This window comes from Uloborus diversus, chromosome 2, assembly GCF_026930045.1.
Source record: "Uloborus diversus isolate 005 chromosome 2, Udiv.v.3.1, whole genome shotgun sequence".
In the NCBI taxonomy this organism is placed as follows: Eukaryota; Metazoa; Arthropoda; class Arachnida; order Araneae; family Uloboridae; genus Uloborus; species Uloborus diversus.
This window is the reverse complement of record NC_072732.1, coordinates 78,353,177-78,375,490: the sequence shown is the minus strand read 5'-3', so window position 1 is coordinate 78,375,490 and position 22,314 is coordinate 78,353,177. Positions and strand designations below refer to the sequence as shown.

Sequence of the window (22,314 nt, the reverse complement as noted above, 5' to 3'; positions counted from 1 at the left end):
TTCATAATAAATACTAATCTACTTGGAATCTTCTCAATGAAAAGTTTTTATTTACTGTTACATAATTTTTACCGTGATCCCAGACTCCTCTCTGACATTCTGCACATGATGCATCTTGTAGAGGACAGTTGCAAGCATGAGTGGTAAGACACTTTCGTCCGTGGCAAACCCATGCTTCACAAAAATCACATATGGCACCCTGAGGGGGAAAAATATAAAAACAACTTTTCAATAATCAAATATGCAAATTCTTAACATTCGAATTGAATAAAAAGATCAAATTATACATGCACTCATACAGCAACCCTTCATAATATGGTGGTTTTTTGGGGTTATAAAAAAGAGCAATACAGTAGAATCTTGATTAACTATAATCAGGGCAAACCTAACCTGGCAGTGTCACCATGTAGTGATTAAGCTCCAACCACAATGCCGTGCTGAGAGCAAAAGTCATATCTGCAGCAGAGTTTAAAATGATAAATTGCCATTCAAAATTTTTGTGCCTCCAATGTATTTGATCCAGATGCAACTTTTTCAGATTTTCAAAACAAATATTTTCTGTTGACAAAAAATCATAAAACAATGTATTTAGGTGAAATATATGATTTAGAATCATTTGGTGACTGTAACTTAATTTTGGTAAAAAGTGCAAATACAACTTTTGTGCTTAGCACAACAGCATAGTGATATCAGATCACCTTTAAGACATTGGACTCTGGAGGTAAACATATACACTTTTAGGAAATAACTGCTAAGTGTGATGCTTTTAATAATTTTAATACTGTAAATCACAATAAATTCTTTTAATAAGTGTCACACAAGTCAGTAAATGCAATGTAAATTTCTATGACGTAGCATAGCCAACTTTAACCTTCAATTTGTTATTGATAATGAAGTCAACTTTATATTTTGTTTCTAAATTTGAAACATAAGCAAGAAGTTAAAAATAATCACTACACTAAGCAATTACTATCAGATTATATTTCTTTTGAATTTAAAAGAATTTTAGAAATTACAATTATTTATAATGTTTCAGAAATTTATGGTGAGTTTAAAAAGAAGTGATAGAGAACGGATAATATAATTCAATGCTCCAGTAGGAATGGCTGCCTCTGGATCCTATGAAGTGATTTGCTTTAAATATCCAAAAAATAAATAAACAAAATTTAAGGAAACAATATATCTTAAACAAGGTTCAGAGTAAGAAAGTTTCAGATGATTGAGGATCTACTACACATTCAAATGTGCAATGCAGTTACTGTCTGACCATCGATGAGATGAAAAGACAAACATCTGGTTAGCAGGCAGAAATGGACGCATCTATTAGCTTTTAGGGATGCCAGCTTTTGTAGATATATGTCAGGCTCGAAATTACGCAAAGTTAAACTGAAACAAACAAAGAATGGGAATCAAAATTTTCTCTTTTCCCCCTCACTTAGGTAGCTCCTCTTAACTGGCAGTATGCCAATTCTGTAGTAACCGTCAGCAGACAGTAATGTCATAAAGCTTAACAAATGTGATAGTGTACAAGTAAATCACAAGTGTTTGCTTCTGCTGATCTTGCTTTGCGTTGCTAGCTCTTGGTCTTCAACTTATTGGTTTAATTTTTCTCTTGTTCATGACTTATGTAGGGAAAGCGAATCATTGAGCTTTTTCTCAAAGGATATCATAAAAAAATGACATATATACTTGTTCTTTTAAAAGTCTGTTTAGGTTCTAGTTTTTCCATTGATAAAACATCAACTCAATGGTTTGGCATTGAATACTTGAGCGTTTCCATTAAAATGTGATATTAGTTCTTTATTGAAAAGTTAAAGCAACAAGGGTTGATTCAAGGAGTGCTGTGGCACTTGAGCACACCACCAACTGCAAATATACAATATAAAAGAATGAAAGATATACAGGAGCAGGGAAACATCTTAATTTTCCTCTGCCATTTTTTCAACTATTAAAAAATACATTTCTTTTCTTGAGCCCTGGAGAGGGATATAAAATTTTGGTTTTTTAGGATTAATAATACTTAAGATCAAAATCCTTGAAAATAATTCTGAAGAACTATGCAAAGAGTTAATATTCTTCAGTAGGAAAATTGAATTCTAAAAATCTGTTTAGTTGTGTTCAAAAGTTTTTTCTTTTTCTTTTCTTTAAAATTTCTGAGTTCTTTTGATTTGATATTAGTCCCAAATATTTTTTTCTCTAAATTTTAAAACCAATTTAAAATTTAAATGTGTTTCTCAAAAATTCTACCTGACAGCTGCATATGAAAAATGAAGCTTCCAAGACGTTTTCAAATTTTCTGGTACTGATGACTGTTTTAATGTAGCTTGGAGTGGTAAAGAACTTGATATGGAAGAGCCAAATCTATGAAAACTTCGAAAAAATCCTCAAACACTTGACTGATAGAGCTTAACTCACAGTTTTAGCCAACCATTGTGATTACTATAGGAAAATTTATTTTGAAGCTTTACAAAATATGCAAATCACAAAAACTTGTGAATTGGAAATTTAGACTATTTGGCTCAGAATTACCAATTAAATACTCACTTTTAAAAACTAACTAACGTATATATTCACAAAATGATGTTTAAAGTTAGGGGGTTGACTTATAAGAGGGGCAGAATTTCTGAAAATTTTCGATTTTTTTCTTAGAAAAAAGCATTCGAAAACATGATCATTTTCCCGATTTTAGTCCATCCCTTTTGAGCAGATGCTAAAGAAGTAAATACTTAAACATTCTGCTATGATTGTACATGGTCTGACTGTGAAATAAAGAGTAAATAATTACAGTAAATGGCGGACTATGCAAAAAGTGCGGGGATTGCCGTGTTCGCAAATTTTCTCGATAGTCGCGAATTATTGCTCAATTTTTAAAAATAATATAATATGGATTCAGCATAATACTTCACAGACATGAAATCAAAATAAAAGCAATCAGTAAAAAAATCGTAACAGAGAAATCGAACTGTTTACAAAAATTGCTATCCCAAAAGTGAACCCTTTTGATGCAAAATCATAAAAATCGGATGTTCTTTAACATAAAAATGTCCATTACATTTCATTTTTCTCCTTTTTATAACATTTAAATTCAAAATTAGCGGCGAAACGCTCCGATTTTTTCAAAAGTAGAGACTCGACTTATACACAAGTTTTCGCTTTGCCTCCGATTTTTCTCTTCAAAGTAGGGGAGTCAACTTATACGCGAGTATATACGGCAGTAGTCAAAAGTTTATTTTAAATAAATGAAATTTGAGTTATAAAAATTGAAATTCATCTTACCACCATTGCTAAACCTGTAGCATAGACACTAGGATGTTTTACAACACAGTCTCCGGTTTTCAACATACATTTTGTTTTTCCTAGAGACAAGTAAAAATATTGAAATAAAGATCAATACATGATGTCATAAGTTATTTACTAAACTTGATTTCAATTAAAAAAAATCTATCCAAACATCCACAAAATTCATGAAATTAGAAAACTTGAATTACAAAGAAAAATATTAAATAAAAATTTAAAAAAAGAAGGGAAAAAATGCTATAGTCCCCACCCCCCTCCAAATTATAGGTGCTTTAGCACATATCATTAAAAAAATGCATTTAATTTAATTAGGGTATAAATTCTATAAAAAAAGGGGGGAGGATGTTGGTCAGAGGAACAATGAAAAAAGAATGCATAGATATGAAGAGAATACATATGAACAGATGCTTAAGCATTAATAAAAAAGATAACTTTTTTAATGTCTTTTTCTCAGCACTTATTGACTACCTCATAGTTGTAAATAATATCAAGTAGTTAATTATTTATCTTGTTTCATTGTAAAAAAATAAATGGCAATTTCATATCCTCTACTGCAGGGCTTCGCAACCGGTGTGCCGCGGCACACTAGTGCGCCGTGACAAGGAACCCGGTGTGCCGCGATATTTTCGTAGTTTTATAAAAGGAAACAGCTTTGATGTATTTTGTTTTAAAGTTACGACCGAATAGCGTTTGTATCGGTCTGTAATTTCTCAATTCATCTTGTCCATCATGTGCAATTAGACATACCCAACAAGGGGAGTGGCGGGATTTGCTGCCCCACCTCTTAAAAGAACTTCTTGTGATCCTATTACAATTTATAAAACGGACTCTAATTTCCAACTAATTATGCAGAATTTTTTCTAAATCTTTCGTAAACAAGAGTATTGCCCCCTCCCCCAGGCAGGGATCGTGCCCTCCCTCCTAGAATTTCAGCCCCAGCTTTAGCTTTTGTTTTCCTCTTTTCCAGTTCCGATACTAATTTCATTTTATCGTGGTTTCTCAAAGCTTTGTTCTGAGACTTAGCAAACTAGAAATTAAAACCATACACTGTTTCCTCCATCGTGAAGCTCGCATGGCAAAGAACTTACCAGATGAGCTGAAGTCAGCTTTGCCTGAAGTCGTGAAAATCGTGAATTTCTTAAAAGCGAGGCCGTTTATTTTTCGCCTTTTCTCCGTACTTTGTTAAGAAAGGGGGGAGGGCATATCTCCACTCCCTACTTCTTCATACAGAGATTCGCTGACTTTCATGTGGTAAGGTACTACACACAATTTTTGAATTGAGGGCCGAGGTACGACAGTTTTTGATTTTAAAAAACGAAATGCAGTACGCCAGTTAGTTGCAAGACAAATATTGGCTGGCAAAACTAGCGTACATGGCTGACATTTTCGAACACCTTAACGAGTTGAATCGGAAAATGCAAAGACAAGGAGAGGATTTGGGTTACATGTATGGACAAGCTAAACGGGTTCAAATCAAAAATTCCGCTGTGGAGAGAGGAAGTAGATCGTGGCTCATTGGACATGTTCAAATAGTTGTCAACATGGTATGAAGGAAATGGCAATGAAGAAAAGCTGCTGAATGGGGTGGCAGAGCATTTAGTCCTACTTCGGGACAAGTTTCGGCACTATATCAAGAATACTAACATATAACAGTATGGGTGGATTCGCGATCCATTCTCTTCATCTGCGGATGCATCAGTTAAAGACCTTTCTTTGAAGGCACGAAAAGAATTTATGGACCTTAAGAGCGACCGTACTTTTAAACTTAAGTTGAACGAAGTGCTCTGGACGAATTTTGGTTGCTGGTTCAAAATGAGTATCCCACAATCTCTTGTCTTGGCATAAACTGATGTGCTGTATCATTTTCACTTACATGTGTTTACGAACTCAGCTTCTCAGCCCTCACACTTATAAAAAAAAAAAAACAGCAAGAGATCATCTCTAAAGAGCCTGGATTAAGAACTTCGTGTAGCTCTTTCCAGCATAGAACTGAATATCAAACATCTTTGCTCCTCAAGGCAGGCTCAAGTGTCTCATTAATGTCAAACGGAAGTTAGGTGCTTGGTTATAATTTCTTTCTTGCTTCTTTTTTGAAACATTATTTAATAAATTGTTTAACTACAATGTGCACTTTAATGACATGCTTGACAGAAATGCTATGAAATCATGAAAATTATGAATCATAATTTTCTGCAAAGTCTGATATAGGTAGTTTTGTTGTTCATTATCAACCTCAATACATTCGAAATATTTCTACTTCTTTATCTTTACTAATAACTAGTGGTACCTGCACGGCTTTGCCCGTAATAGAAAAATTAAAAAGGTCTTTTGGTTCGCCTGTATATTTACAAATAATGTATGGTGAATTTTCTCGCCAATTGACTTGTACCCATGTTACGGTTCCACGTTATGATAATTTCGTAATTTACTCGTCCATCTTATGATAGTTTTGTTCTTAAAATTGGAATAGAAAAAGAAACACATCGAATTTTCGAAAAATCGCTTCAAGGTGCACACTGTCATGCTACAAACTAACATTGTGCCAAATTTCATGAAAATCGGCCCGAACGGTCTAGGCGCTATGCGCGTCACAGACATCCTACAGACATCCATGACATCCTCCGGACAGAGAGACTTTCAGCTTTATTATTAGTAATAAAGATAAAGCTGAAAGTCTCTCTGTCTGTCAGGATCTCTGTGACGCACATAGCGCCTAGACCGTTCGGCCGATTTTCATGAAATTTGGCACAAAGTTAGTTTGTTAGCATTGGGGTGTGCGCCTCGAAGCGATTTTTCAAAAATTCGATGTGGTTCTTTTTCTATTCCAATTTTAAGAACAAAATTATCATAAGATGGACGAGTAAATTACGAAATTATCATAACGTGGAACCGTAACATGGGCACAAGCCAATTGGCGCAGATACCAAAATTATCATAACGTGGAACCGTAACATAGGTACAAGCCAATTGGCGAGAAAATTCACCATACATTATTTGTAAATATACAGGCGAATCAAAAGACCTTTTAATTTTTCTATTACGGGAAAAGCCGTGCGGGCACCACTAGTTCTAAATAAGTTTAAATACACTACGTAGTTATAATTGTTTTATTCATATGAAAAAAGCCCCCCCCCCCCCCCCCCTGTCTTTTTACCAGTGAAGGATAAAAACATTTCAATATTACCATTGCGAAATTAAGCTCAGTGTGGCCCCATTGATCTAGAAATTTCTTAAGTGTGCCGCAAAGTAAAAAAGGTTGAGAAGCACTGCTCTACTGTACGAATGAAACGTCAGTGACCCCCTGCCATATGATTAGTTAGTTGTTTGTAATAAGTGGCATTCAAGTTATGGAAAAGGCATGAAAGTTTTTAGCACACATGCCAGTCAATACATGAACTTAAATCATTTAATTTTACTTGACTATATAGAGACATGAACATGATGCTTAGCACACATTTGTGTGGAGCAGGATAGCTAGACTCAAGGAGTTTTACCAAACTATCACAATTTAATAGAGGAAACTTTTAACTTAGGTAAAATACAGATTTTGGCTATAATTTTTACATTACATGTGTTTGATTTTTACTTATTTTTAGCAATGTAGTGCTGGTGTTAGAGAGTTGGTGAAGTGAGATCATCTTCAATCAGAAAGAGTAAAAAAAAAAAAAAATATACATGGAAAGTTTATGAATATATATACTATATATATATATATATATATATATATAGTTGCATTAAAATGGTCCTCATATTGAAGGATGTTCAGTTGAGAGATGAGGCTTGGGGAGATGTTATAATGAAATTCACTTGGTTTTTTTTCACAACCATTGACATAAGGACTTTGACAACATGTTCTATAATCATCACTTACATTTTGAGCTTTAAAAATTTTATAATTTTGATTACTTAAAAAATGTATTTATACTAACCACACTGACAACACATGGGGATTCTTTGTACACTAGAACAAAAATAACAAAATGCTCTATTTTCTCTGCTTTCTGGAAAGAAAAAGTTAACAATTAATTAGGAATATGTCAAATAAGTACTGGAAAACAGAAACTGAAATTAACCGTAACACATACCTATCACATTTGTCACATTCCTAAGGGAAAATAAAATGAGAATTAGAAATAAAACTTGAATTGGCAATTTTGAATCAGTTTATACTACAGTAACTCCTTGTTACATTGCATTCATAGGGAGACATGGGAGAAGTGCGATATATTGGAAAATGCGATGTAGCTGAGATCTTAAAACGTAATGATTCATTCAAAGCAAATTAATGTCATATGACCTTCAAAATGATTAGTTTGTCATTATATTAGGACAATTTTCTATACAAAAGCAAAAAAAAAGAAAAGCTTACCAATTGTTTTTCTTAAATAAATTTAAAAAAAATAATAATATTTCTATTGTTTCATGGGTGGAATACAAATTGGAAGTTGCACAGCTTAAACTGTAACCAATTTAGAAGGCTGGAAAACATATAAAACATATCAGTTTTGTTCATTGATTGAAAAAAGTAGAAAATACCCCTCACACTTTTTCTGCAATTTTATATTTTCCCCAGTGTGATGCCAAAAGTAAAGCAACATTGTTTTTAAAAGGTAATTTTTCGGGAGACAAAGGAAAAGCTTGAAACATCCAATGAGCGATACAACAAGTCGTGATGCAACAGAGGGTTACTGTATTTAACATATAGATAAATTACAACAGGGAGAAGAATACACATGATCCTGATGTGATATACATATTGATGATACATTTCAAACATAAAATAAAAAATGTTCAGCAACCAAGACTTTCTTATCTGAACACTCGTTTGTGATCATTTTGAATACAGTAGAATACATTTAAACTGCTGATCTATAAACCACAATTTCCTATAATACGCACAACTTTTCAGAAGTAAACAATGAGTTTAGTAAAAAATACTACATTTTACGCCATAAACCCAACATTCTCTGGCATAGTAAATTTTGAAACAGTTTTTCTTAAAAATTAATTTATTTTACTTAATGTTATACATTCATTAGCTTTTTATGCTGTACCATCCGTATGAGTGCAAAGGATTCTGCAAATTATCTCAGGCTTGTTTTAGCACAATGAAGTATACTTTCATTCAGATTGAGCAAGAAATAAAAGAAATTTGGCGTGAACATTAGCGAAACCAGGAAAAAACCTGAAAAATAATGCACAATAGGAGAATTTTTAATATTTTTAAAGTTACAATTCAAAATACAGAAAATTTTGAAACTTGGAAAGAGAGGTCTTGGTCTTGAGTATTCCGAATATGGGGTCCCATACGGTACGAAAATTTTCGGAATTATGTTTTTGCTATGAATTGATATTAACCATATGGATGTTTTGAGTTATCTATCTTTACTTTTAATTTTTTTTCATTTCATCAGTTGAAAAAAAAATATTTAAAGAGGATACATGAGAAAATTTTATTACAAACCTTTCAACTCATCATATTTTTCTTATTTATATGAGAAATATTACCATTGCAGCATTGCATGGATGCTCTGCTAGAGGTTTCTGATTGAATGCAGTTCTGATTTCTTTCTGCCGCATGCGCTGCTTTTTCAGCTTTTTTCCTCTGACCTGTTTTCTTCTTAGGCATGCTTGTTTAATTCTAAAAAATATTTAAAATACATGCAAGTAAAAAATAAAAGACATAAAAATAATTTTGAAATTAAGTAACTGAATAAAAAATAATGAACACAATAATTATGTAAAAATTATTACATATCACAAAAAATTTCTTTTCTTTCATTAACTAAACCATTTATTCATGTTGCCTCATACTTAATGCATGCTTACATTTTTATCACACAATCATTCAGGGGAAAGTTACGTACTCAGAATATTTTCCTACTTTTTAAAAAGTATATAACCTCTCCACAGGCACAAAGCCAGAAAGGGGGGGGGGGGGTCATGCCCCCCCTGAAGCAACCAAATATAGCCTAAATCAACTTTTTTGGGGGTTACATTTTGGAAAATTTACCCCAGAACCAACATTTTTGTATGAAAATAACACTTTGACCCCCCTTTTTTTCTTCTGATGATGATCCCGTCCAAAACCAGAAGTTGGATCCGCATTTGCTTCTGCATAAGTTGTGCATTTCAAACACCACAGAGCAAAGTTGGTTTTCATAAATTTTTTTGTAGGTAAAATTCATAAATACATAGCTGTCAGCCTTGGAGAACAAAAAACCAAGACACGGGAGAAGATAACTAAATGACAATTGAAAAACATAAAAGAAATCATGCTCAACAAGCAACAGATTCAGGGGCTGACTGGCCTGCCGGCCCGTGGTCCGGTGCGAACTCCCATTTGTGCATTCTTGCGCCTTCCTTTTTCTTTTTTGCATCCTCAAACTTGTGCATGGGTGCCACTCTAAAAATTGGCCAGGACTGAAAAGCGCATGACTCCATTTCGCGACGCCAAAATGTTAGCGCTTAGTTTGATGTTTTAGACATATATAATGCTAATTTTTGACGCTGTAACTACATAATAAAACCAAATTGTAAGATTAAGTAAAAATTAAAACCTAAATAAAAAAAAAATAACATATCATTGTCCAAGATTTTTAGAAAGTAAAAGCAGAAAAAGAACTTAATAATAAAAAACAATTAAAAAAAATTACTATTTGCTACTTTAGAAAAAAAGCTTCAGATTTTATGGTTCATGTTACATAAATAGTTCATATTTCATACAAAAAATAGTAATTAAAAAAATTCAGGAATGAGATTCCTGGCTATAAGATGCATTGTGATATACATATTGATGTATATCACAATGCATCTGAATGCAAACTTTACAAAATCACAATGCATCTGAATGCAAACTTTAATAAAATTTTCCAGATTAAGATAAGAATGGTTGAAATCAACAGATTGAGTGATTTATTTAATTATTTTTTTGGGGAAAAAAAACAGCTTATCTTTTTAACTTTAGCAGATGGGCCAGTTTTTTGTCCCCAGAAGAATAAGACCTTTTTTGAGAGTGAGAGATTCAAAAGTAAAAATTTGTTTCATTTAAAAAAATCATTTTGAACATGGAAAAAAAAATCCGATGGCCGAAATTTTTGAAAAGACGGAATTCCGTCCCTTGGACGTAAGTGTGGCAACCATGAACCTGTGCATTTTTTTTTTTTCGATCTGAACCTGTGTGTCTTTTGAGAGTCAAGATTGGTGCCTTCTTAAAAGACCTAGTCCGCCTCTGAACATATTTCATTCAATAAATTTTATTTTAAGCAGATCATTAAATTTTATTTCAAATTTTTTAATTGAACCTAATTGATCTTGAAGTTTTAATGGGTATCACAGTTTGCCTTGAACAGTGCCTGACAAAACAAACTTTAACCTAGAGCCCGAACCTTTGTTCAGAGCCGCCTTTAACAATGCAGACATTTAGATTTTTAGTTGATTCGATATTCATTTACATTTTATTGACACTAATTGAAATTTGAAAATAATTAATATTTAGATAAATGTATAACAATGCTTTTAAGCTTTTGCTAATTAAAAAAAGAAAGAAAAAAACACATATTTTTGCTGTTTAGTTAATTAAGTGACTTTTCAGATTTAGTGAACAGGACTCAAGGCTTTTGCAATGGTTGGGTTGTGAAGTTCAAAATAAGACATTTATTTAATAATGGTACTCCCCCTCCCAGAGCAATGGTGCATCGTCACATACTACACTCTCCCCCCCCCCTCAAAAAAAAAAAAAAAAGAAAAAAAATCCTCAGAAATCACTCCTCTCCCAAAAAATTGCAATGCCACAGTCTGTGCAATTGACCATCCTGTGCGTGCATCCCTGCATTTATATAGTGTATTGGAATTGATAAAATCATTTTTAATCTATGTTTTGGAGAAAGTTACTTCAAAATTGAACTGTAGATTAAGCCTTTGAATTTAATGTCTAGCTAATATATCTTGATCTTTAGACTTGTCAAGTCGGTGTTACATTTTATTAGCATTACTGTCAGAAAATTCCTATCTACTTTACTGACACAATTCTGGTATTTGAGAAAAAATTTAGTTTTTTATCTAAAGCCAAGTTAGTTCACAAGCTGTGTGTGAAAGTAAATAACGAAAATGTGATTCATAGATTCAAAAGTCTTATTCACTGAGATAATATGAATTACCTATGGAGATTACAAATGTCCTACATTTTTCTTGTTCATATTATCAAAGAAAATAGAGACATGATTCATACTAATCCAAATCTAAATAATAACCCTTAAGAATTAAACTTATTCCTTGATAAATTAAAATAGTAAAATTTACTTTCTTATTAATTAACTTCACACAAATCATTAAATGCAGTGTCAAGTTTATAGTAAATACCTATTATAAGTTAAGTTTAAGTTTTCAGTTCATGGAACAAATCAGCACTAAAATAAATTAAGATCTGAATAAAATCGCAAAAAATATCAAACATGTCAGGTAAGAATCGTTTAAAAATAAAGCAAAATGTTTATCAAAGACACGGACTATTTTCAAATATCTTAAAGTACAGAATACACAAGTTAGGAAAAACTTCTACACTTCACTTAAATTTCATTACATTACATCATTTCTAAATTGTTTTCGGACACATATATATTCTTTAAAGAAGCTAGAATTTCAAAGCCGATTTTTTCCACGATACTTCGTGATAACAATTGCATTTGAGTTGCTTAGGAGGAATTCCACGCAACTTTAGACTTCATAGATGATTACGTTCAGAAAATACTGATTAACATGTAAAAAACGGTTTCACTAACAAAGAATCATTCAGACAGATTGATCTAATCATTTACTATTTTATTAAAAACATTTAAATACTTTACTTACACTTTATTTCCAAAAGTAACACCAACTTGATGAAAACCGGAACCGGAAATTTACACATAAGACAACACAGCGCCATCTAGAGGTCTCAATGAAATCTAGATTCTAGTATTTCCATTATTAGTTGAAATAAGGCTTGAGCAGGGTTGTTGTTCTCCGTAGCAAAGGCATGTGTATGAAAAGTATTTTCGGTTATTTGATGTGTTTCTGATGAATTTTCCCCTTTTGAAGAATGCATTTATAATTCAGGATCTTATCTTACCCAACGCATAACTTATGCAGGGTAAAAACTGATTATTGTATATCATGGGATTATTACCCCTGGAGTTTACGGACTGTCTTACGAACAGTCCTTATTTTCGTGAGAATCTACACGCCCACGAAAAAGAATTGGAGAGAACTAGTCAATCAATTAAAGTATTGATAAAAGAAGTTAAAGATCTCCTAGCGGCTGCCAAACGTGAGTTTATTGCAATTTCGCTAATAACTTGTTATATTTTTAGGAGCAAACTGTTAATTTTCTTTGGTAAATAATTCATAATTTAGTCAACTTTTAAATACACTGATGAGTTCGAAAAGCTCTTTTGAACATGAAGATTTTTTATATTATAGTCACTTTTACAAATATAAATATTTCACATTTTCTTGATTAATAAAAGAAGTTCATAAATTGCTTCTTTTTATTCGAGCTGAAGAAAAAACTACAACGTGAATGAAATTGTTTTACGTTTGTACTTCCAAAGTTTTTAATTTTAAGTCATAATTTAAGCTAAATATGACGTGTAAATCAATGCTTTTTGTAGGCATATTACTGAAAATTTGTTTGTTGCTTTCAAAAGTAGATGGTATTTTTCTTAAAATTTGTAACTAAGTCAGAAAAAAAAGTTATATTCGTACACTGTTTTTTGTACAAATGTTTAAAAATTTCATTAGGTTCGTAATTAGTGGTTACTTGTTTGTTGAATAGCACAGTATTAAATTCTTTCCGAAAATAGTGATAACTCTACTTTTAAATGCAGGTAAATCAATCCTCTTTTTTACTTTCTAGGCAAGTAATTAAAAATAAATAAATATTGTATTGTTGTACTAGTAGCATACGTTAAAATGATGGGAGTAAAATACATTGATCTTAAACGGGTGACACCACAAAATATGTTTTCCAATTTTTCAGAGAACGTTTTAATACTGCTTCTGAAATAGAGATTTTTTTTCAAATTATTAATTTCATTTACTGCAAGTGAAGTCAAACTATGTGTGTTTTATTCCTTATTCCAAAAGTTATGTGCATTTTGCTAAAAATAAATATTTTAAGGCAACAGTGAAGTTAATGTAATTATTAAAAGCTCTGTATTGTTTTGCACAATGAACATGGAAGAATCTAGTAAGTTACAGTGCAAAGAAACCAACAGCCATGAAGTTAAAATTCAAATTCTTTGCTAAAATAAATCAAATTAAAAGGTAAATAATTTATATTTGAAATGAATTAATTAACCAACGTTTTGATGCACAAAAATCGCAAATTTCTAGTAATTTGCAATTTTTGTGCATCAAAATGTTGGTTTATTGATTCATTTAATTTTCAAGAACAACGGTATTTATTCGCTAATTTGTATCTATTTCGCACATCTGGTACCGATTTTCATCATCGGTTAAGGTATAAATTAATTCGACTGAAATTACTGCTGTTTTACACCAATGAAAAAAAATATCTAACATTAATTGATGTTTAAGATCAGTCTCATGATCATGAATTATGTATGAAGTTAAAACGATGGTTTCTAAACGAGATTTCAATATAAGAAAAAGAAAAATAAAGTTTACCTTCGTGCTGAAATAATCAATGAAAAACCAATGCTTGACGCACAAACTGCCATAAAGTTGCATATAATTAATTTCGTTTACTTTATGATGAGAATTGTTTTTAGTTGTGTAGTTGCATAATCAGTTTCTGTAGAATGTTCATCATCACTGATAAATGTTTAATTGTAGTGGTGGTATAAAGTTTATTTCGTTGGATTTTATTTGAAAAAATGTTTGTGCTTCGGTAAAGAAAAAGACGAATGTTCAGAAATTTTGTAAGAATTACAATGGAGAAATCTAACCTCACATAAAAGATCTCCGGATCATTTAAAACATATGAATTTTTTTTCTTCAAATTATACATATGATTTTCCAGAAAGCCAGAGAGGAATAAGCAAAAAAAAATTTTTTTTTAAATATAAAATAAGCAAATGAATAATTTAATTAATATGGCTTCGTTTTTTTTTCCACTTCATTCTCAACGATAGACGGTACGGGTAATGGAGGGGAAGGTGGAAACCACCGAATTTTCCGCTCACTTTTATTCGTTTGTAATTCGCTTTGCACTTCAGATACATAATATATAGGCGGAGGTACGCCCGTGGAACCTTTCAGAAGGGGCGGGGGGAAAGGGGGTATAGAATCCCCCCCCCCCAGATTGCCGAGTTGAATAATTTTCAAAAATACTCTTTCTTATTAACGAGAAGAAAAGAACACATCTTAGGAAAAATAGTGTTTTGTCTAGGAAAAAAAGACTTCAAAGAGCTACTCCTCCGAATCTACCCCCCCCCCTCCAGAAGCATTACGGAGCATCTCAAGTTTCGTTTCCAGATCTTCAATTTCCCGAATTTCCAGGAAAAGCCACCGAACACCTAACGACATCGCTTTAAATTACGTTCCAAAATCGCCTAAAATTGCGTTTTTTGAGCTTCAATTTCGAAAGATATATAAATGGCCTTAATGGTACCAAATGAAATATGGTCTTACAATTGCGTTTTTAAGCTCTTAATTTAAGAAAATTTCCGGCTATGGTTCTCAAACCTTTAATATCATCAAAAGTTAGGTTTTTAACCTTAACTAACTTAACCTAACTTGATAAAAATGGCCCATAATCGAGTTTTAAGACATCAATTTCTACACATTTCCTCGGAGCCCCTGTACCTTTCTTCCACCTTACATCACAAAAGACCGTCTAAAATTGCATTTTTAAAACTGTAAGTTCCGAAACTCTTCCGGGGGACAACCCCGGTTCTCCTCTTTATCAGATGAGAATTTTTGCTCAATACCCCCCCCCCCGAAAAAAATTCTAGTTGCGCCAGTAAGGGGGTTGGGAATTCTTGATTTGCCGAATAAACTTCAAATTTACCGAGTATGACAAAAAAAAAAAAAAAAAAAAAAAAACCTTGCATAACGTCTATCTAGTGAGAAAATCCATTCGGTGTCATTGTCATTAAAAAGTTACATGAATAACTGCAATATTGCAGCAATGTCTTCCAATTTTTAAATCGTTAGTCAAAATTTGCCGAATAAGATTTTTTTAAATATAAGACTTTCACGAGAGGTCACGGTGACCTCCTATCGGAGCACGCTTTGTAGGTCTATTAATTTGCAAGTAATCTCGGCTTCTGCTGCAGTTCTTTTACTTTTGTGTATAAGACGGCATTTAGACCAATTTCAGGCTATTTATGTACGAATATGCATTCCAAAAATGTGAGACCTGACATCTAAATTTTTTTTTGTTAGCTGGTATAATGCTACGCCCAGGCTCGTCATTTATGGGGGTCAGAAGAGTCTATTGCCCCCCTGGCTTTGAAAAGTCAATGTTTTTGCACATAAGATGGCATTTTTATTTATGTAGAATAAATATTCGCGCACAAATCTGAAGAATTGCATTTTATGTGTCATTATTAGCAATATGAACATTGTCGCACGTGCAGTATTCGCGCATAGAGGTGAGGGGTGGGGATAGATTAGACCCTTTAGATTTTACTCATTTAGAGATTGTATGGACTCAGTGGCGTAGCTACAGTGTTTGCCGCCCGGGGCGGTTCCTCAATTTGCCGCCCTTTCGTTGTGAAATAGCTAATACTTTAAACTGTCAAGAGTGTTGAAATTAAAACTAGAAATTTCTCTAAAGAAAAAAGAGACGTAATTATTTTCTACATACTTACAAAAGAAAAAAAAAACAAGAGGTGGGGGAGGGGGGCAATACTTGGAGAAAATTGCTAAATTTATGTAAAAAATTCAAAATTTATGCAGTTTTTGATAAAGTGAAGGGAAAGGGCGGGTTGGGTTTGCTGGGTACCGTAGGGAAATGTTCCGAAGTCAATGTTTTAAAATACAGCTTAGGCTACTTTGTGGAGAGGTTAAGAAAATCGGATAGTCATATACTCAACTCGAAAACTTTCATCTCTGAAATATGCAGTTTTAGGCTATCTTTGGCAACGCAATTGCATGTGTATTCTAAGTTGTAAGCGTTAGGTGAGGAAGGGGCGCTGAGGCTCCTTACTGAAATATTTTTTTAAAGTTAAATCAATTTTAAGGGTATCTTTAGTGATGTACTGGAATGGGGAAGGTTCGGCTTGTTTCTTTGAAATTTGTTCAGCACTTGAATCTCAAAAACGCAATTCTAGGCGATCTTTGGTGACGTTAAACGGTTCCCTAACACCTAATGACGCCAAAAATGTTGTTAAGCCGGGTGGCTCTCTAATGGAAACTTTCCGTAATTGACACCCGACTATAGGCTTTGTTTGATATTGATAATATTAGCAGCAAAAGGGGACAAAAGGAGGCTTCCTTCCCAAAATCTTTCTTCGAGCTGAAGTTCATTTTAGGCTATCTTTGAGAAGGAAGAATTAGCGAACTCTCCCACCCACGCATCTATGAGCGAAATTTTGGGCCATCTTAGGGAATGTTAGGAAAAGTTCTGAGGATTTCGGCTTTCTTTCCTCGGAAAATTTTCAAAATTGAAGTTTACAAAACGAAGTTTTAATTTTTGGAAACTATAGATGAGGGGGAGGGGACGGGGGGGAGGGTTAAGGTATCTTTCTCGGAAAAATTTCGAAACTGAAGTTCTAAAAAACGTATTGATAACGTTGACGTATTTTGATCACGTTAGGAGATAAAGTATAGCCAAGGTTCAAATGCTGTTTTCAAAAATTGATATTGAAGTATCAAAGTTATAAAAGCGTAATTTTAGGCTATAGTTTGAGACTTTAGAAGGAATTGAGGAGTTTTCTCCTGGAAAGTTTTCAGAATTAAAATCCTAAATATGTACTTTTTGGCTGTGTTTGCTACATTAGAGGAAAAGACAGGGTTTGGGATTCTACCCAGAAAATTTTAAACATTGAGATCTAAAACCGTATTTCTAAGCTATCTTTGGTGATATCAGGAAAAGAGATGAAAGATTCGAGAGCTCTACCTCCTAAAAACATTTTCAAGCTATCTTCCACGCTGTTAGACTCCTGAGTGGAGGTGGGACGGTGGAAGAAGTTCCCAACCGGAATTATTTGAAACTGAATGCACTAAAAAAGCAATTTTAGACTATTCTTGGCCAAGTTGAGGGACCAAACCAAAAGTTGAAAAATTAAATTCGCTTACCTTCCATAAGGAATAAACTAACATAAAATCCAAAATTGTCGCATAGATTTTCTTCTCTCAAAAACGAGAAAACAGAAATCCCTTTTACTTCTGTCGAAATATAGAACTTCTGTAGTGAATGAGAAATTAAAGTAAACCCTACAACATATAAATCCACCCCTGTGATAAGCCAATAAATTGTTTCGTGTACCATTTTTCACCCCTCCCCCTCCCTTCCTTTCTTACTATCTTGACACAATTTTCTTGGAGTTAAGAAAAAAGATTTTGTTTCACTAGGAGGTTTTCAAGAAACTCTCTCTTAAAATACAGTGTTAACTCTTTGTTATTACAAAAATTGAAAAACTTCATTCTCTTCTTCCTCCTGGATACCACTTCTACAGTCTAAAAAAAACATTGGTCCCATGACTGTCCACTGCCGCCCCCTCAGAAATAAAACAAGGAATTGTACTGACATGCTGTCATGAAAGACTAGTAAGTTTTTAAAAGAAATCAGAAAGTATTGTATATAAGTAATTTTAATCAGGTAGCGACACAAGTCCTTACAAATCGAAGATTTTCATTTTTGCCTGCAGTAATAGGCCATTAAACAGGTAATTAAAACCATAATTTCCTTACTTGAAAAATAGGTTTTTTAACCCACATTAAAATTGTTTATTTGCCCACCCTCGAAAAGTGCCGCCCGGGGTGGACCGCCCCCTCCGCCCTTCCCTAGCTACGCCACTGTATGGAGTCTAGCTGTGTTTAGAAATTTCTCTTTTTGGTTGAAATTAGATGTTCCAAAAGGGGCTCTTTTCATGTTTTTGCAGAAAATCAGTGTTGACTATTCAATGCAGACTAAAGTAATGTATCACAAATCGGAGACTATTTGGCGGCATATCACCAAGTTTTTTTTTGCTGTATAATTGTAGCCAATTTGGCGATTGATTGCCAAGTGGGCGACAAAAATGAGAGGCCAAATCCGGCTTTGGTTTGTTGATTTTTTGCGAGATTCCCACAAAACCTAAATTAAATATTGTGATACTAGGCGAATGAGGGGACGTTCATACTTGGATTATGACGCCAGACTTAGGAGTCTTATATATGTATAGCCTGATACAAAGGAGAATCAAAGAGGACATGAATTAGTTGTTTAAATTTATCAAAATGAAAGATGTTAATGAGTTAAATTTTTGCACGGAAAGCAGGACGAGAGAGCCTGGGGAGCATTGTTTTAAACTATCCAAATCTCAGGATAATATGGAAATTAGGAAAAATTATTTCGTTAGTAGGGTTGTGGGCACTTGGAACAGCTTACCGAAAGATCCTGTAACGAGTAAGAGGGTAGATAGCTTTTAGAGAGCCATTGGTCTTCATTGAGGACTACTAAAATGACTAGAACTAGCCTAGCTGGGCCCAGAGCCTGTTGCTTGTTGTCACATTTGTATTTGAAATTTGAATATCTGTGAAACAGTTTTTACTGCCATGATTTGCATCAAACTAGCGGTGTAAATATTTAAAATGTTCTTTTTCTGACTCTAAGCGCTATTATATTGTTCTTTTGTTCCTTTTTTCCCCATTTAAATACAGTAAGCTCCCGATTATCCGCGAGTCATTTAACAATGAGGAACGTGTATTTTCGCAGCAAAAAATAAATTCCAATAGCTATTTTTTTTTTGTCAAAAACTCAGTAGTTTTTTGTTATATTTATTTATTGTGCTTTCTTCATCGTACATAACTTGTTTTCTTTTGATGTTAAGTTCTGTTGTGCAAAAATACAATTCTTTTTAAAATATATATTTTCACTGTTTGAAGAAAGTACACTGGCCTCAAAAAGTTAAGGTACAACATGTTTTTCGAAGCTCATTATTAAAAAAATGGTAGTAACAATAAAATGCATAGTCTGCATGAATGATAATTACAAGGTGGCGACAGATAAGGGAAATCAGGGAGATCAGGGAAAAGTCAGGGAACTTGATTAATCAGGGAAAATTCAGGGAAATATCAGGGAATTTTGAAAAAATAACAAAAAATCAGGGAAAATTGGTTTTATGAAGAAAGAATTTTTTTTTTTTTTTTTGCTTTACAAAATTAAGTACTCTAATTCCCTACGCATTTTCCACCAATTATCTGTTCAAAAAAAAAAAAAAAAAAAGTAAAATTAATGAGGTTCGATTATACACTGTCGCATATTTGTGCATCTTTTTTCCTCAACGTCAAAGTATTGAATCTTACTTATTAACCATAGGATGAACTTCCTAAGATTGCTTCTGTGTCTGTTAGGTTGTTTATTTTACCTAGCTCGAAATTTACTTTTATGCTTTCCATGCTACGTAAAATAAACAACCATACAGGCAAAGAGGAAGCCTTCATTAATGCCTTACCTCCTTTGCCTTTATTCCATTGGCTCGAAGTAATTAGAGTACTGTAATCACGATTTCAAGAAAAAAATCTTTGGTTTTTGAATTAATACTATAAAAGCTTAAAAGTTAGTACTTCTTCGCGTTTTTAATTTAATTGCTAAAATTTAACTGTCAATTAAAAAAAACTGTTTTTTGCCGTTATACTATTTGTTGTCACTGCAGATTATAAAGGTTTTCTTTTCTTCAGACTTAAGTGATTCTTTAATTTTATAACCAAGTTGTATTCTTCTCTTATATATTTTGAAACTAACTAATTGCTTTTTTTTTTCTTTCATTTCAAAGTTGTTTGTTACAAAAGCAATCCAAGATTTTTTTTTCGTTACATACTGAAATTATTTAAAATAGTATTAACTTGTGTACTTAAGTAAATATCTTTTTTTTTTAATTGTTAAAATGCTGTATTCATTCATTAAAACCTATGCTCTTGATTAGAGAAAAGCTCCCTATGAATGGATGTCAAACGGTTTCATTTGTTTTGCATATAAGTACACATATGTTTTTAAGAGTAATTTTAATAGTTTCTTAAAATTCTTACGCTAAGTGGTTTCTGGAAGTAAAGTTTTTTTTTTTTTTAATTTTCCATAATCCTTTCCATGTAGAAAAATTTAATATACTGTTTTGTAGGGTTTTTCCCCCCCAAAAAATTGACTTGATATGTTTTTTTTAAACCATTTTATTAAAAAAGTAGCATCTTTTTAAAATATATCTTTAGTTCAACAACTTTACACAACTTAAAACGTTTAAAATACTGCATTTTATTCAAACATACAATGGATTTCAAATAGAGCAAAGAAAGAAAACCATTATCATTGGTAACGTAAATCAGGGAAATTTGGTGAACTTAATCAGGGAAGAGTCAGGGAACTTTTTTTCACAGTTCCTGTCGTCACCCTGTAATAACGAACTTTAAAACCTTTTATGACAAAACAATAGCTGCCACTTTTATTTAATTTTATAAGAAATAACACATCTTTTTGAGTGAGAAAAAATATGCAAATATCAAGCTTTCTTTCTTTAGTGTGTAAGTTGTGTTGCTTTTCAACTGTTATCGAAGTTTCGGTGACAATAGTCAATAGAGTTTAGAAAATATCTCAGAGACGTCGTTTGCCCGATTCGTTATGATGGCAGGCAGTTGGATGGATGGCATTGGGATTGTCTCAGGCTGATGCTGCTAGACGTCTCAATGTGTCTCGTAGTGTTGTTCAGCGACTTTGGGATCAATACAATCAGAAGATTCTGTGTCCAGAAGACCTGCTCCAGGCTTAGAGCAGAAATTAAAATAGAGAGAGCAAGTCCAATCATTGGCTTAGCAAAAGCTGACCCAAAGACCCCAAGTCACGTGACTCAACAACGACGACGGGTTACGGGTTGGTAAATTTTGCGTGAAACGAGCGAAAGAAACCTGTTTTCTTCCAATGCTTTGCTTTGAAATTTATCATGTGACTTGGGGGTCTCGGTTTCATGAATGAAAGTCTTCACTCCCTCCATTTTATCTCTTCTCAATGGTTCCAAGCCGACCAGAAGCTACAACACCTGTAGAAAACCGTTTTCTAGTTCTTTCGGCCCGAAGGAGAAGAACCACTACTGTGCCGCAGCTCGTTGCAGACCAGTTTGTAACATCAGGAAGAAAAATCTCTGTTACTACGGTGCGAAAGCGTCTTCACAATGCAGGTCTCTATGCAAGACGACCAGTTGTGTGTGTTCCGCTCAACGAACCGCAGCGAAGGCGCCGCTTATGCTATGCAAGAGAACATGTTTCCTGGACCCAGGAGCAATGAGCCTCTGTGCTGTTCACAGACGAGTCCAGATTTACATTGGAGAGTGATTCAGGGCGTCTACTGATCTGGAGAGAACAGCGCACTAGATACCATCAATCCAATACAGTTGAAAGGCACAGTTATAGAGATGGTGGAATCATGGTTTGAGCAGGGATCTCGCTCGGGGGTCACACTGACCTGCATGTGTTCCATGGAGGAACTCTGACTGGTCTGAGATATTGGGATGAGATTATTGATCCATATTCCCACCCATATGCTGCTATTGGTAATGACTTCACTCTGATGGATGGTAATGTTAAGGAGTATCTTGAGGACCACGGTTTGGAACGAATGGAATGGCCAGTTCGATCTCCAGACCTAAATGCGATAGAAAATCTTAGGGACTATCTTGGCAGACAGGTTGCTGCTTTAAATCTTCCTCCAAGGTCGTATCATAAGCTGGAACAAGGCTTACCCTGTGTGTGGTCTTCGCTTCCTATTCCGGTGTCCGACAACTTAATAAACAGCACGGAAAATCATGCCGCCAATGCATTCAAGTGAGGGGGTGACACATCCCTTATTAGGACCCATTTTTGTATTGTTTCTATGGCATT

At 33.5% G+C, this 22,314-nt stretch overlaps 2 protein-coding genes across 2 annotated transcripts in view; one reads left to right on the top strand and one right to left on the bottom strand.

Annotated features, from left to right (window-relative positions):
- The window catches only part of LOC129235243 (zinc finger protein 330 homolog), a 32,896-nt gene extending 23,970 nt beyond the window's left edge, over nt 1–8,926 (bottom strand). The window contains 6 exon segments of the mRNA XM_054868953.1: nt 73–199; nt 3,277–3,356; nt 7,227–7,291; nt 7,377–7,402; nt 8,806–8,886; nt 8,888–8,926. Of these exon segments, the coding sequence (XP_054724928.1) occupies nt 73–199; nt 3,277–3,356; nt 7,227–7,291; nt 7,377–7,402; nt 8,806–8,886; nt 8,888–8,926 (418 nt within the window).
- A 3,411-nt stretch (nt 8,927–12,337) lies between these two features.
- LOC129235242 (rho GTPase-activating protein 26-like) overlaps nt 12,338–22,314 on the top strand; it is a 235,843-nt gene continuing 225,866 nt past the window's right edge. Inside the window, exon 1 of the mRNA XM_054868951.1 lies at nt 12,338–12,604. Within this exon, the coding sequence (XP_054724926.1) occupies nt 12,451–12,604 (154 nt within the window). The 5' untranslated portion in view covers nt 12,338–12,450. The remainder of the gene's footprint in view (nt 12,605–22,314) is intronic.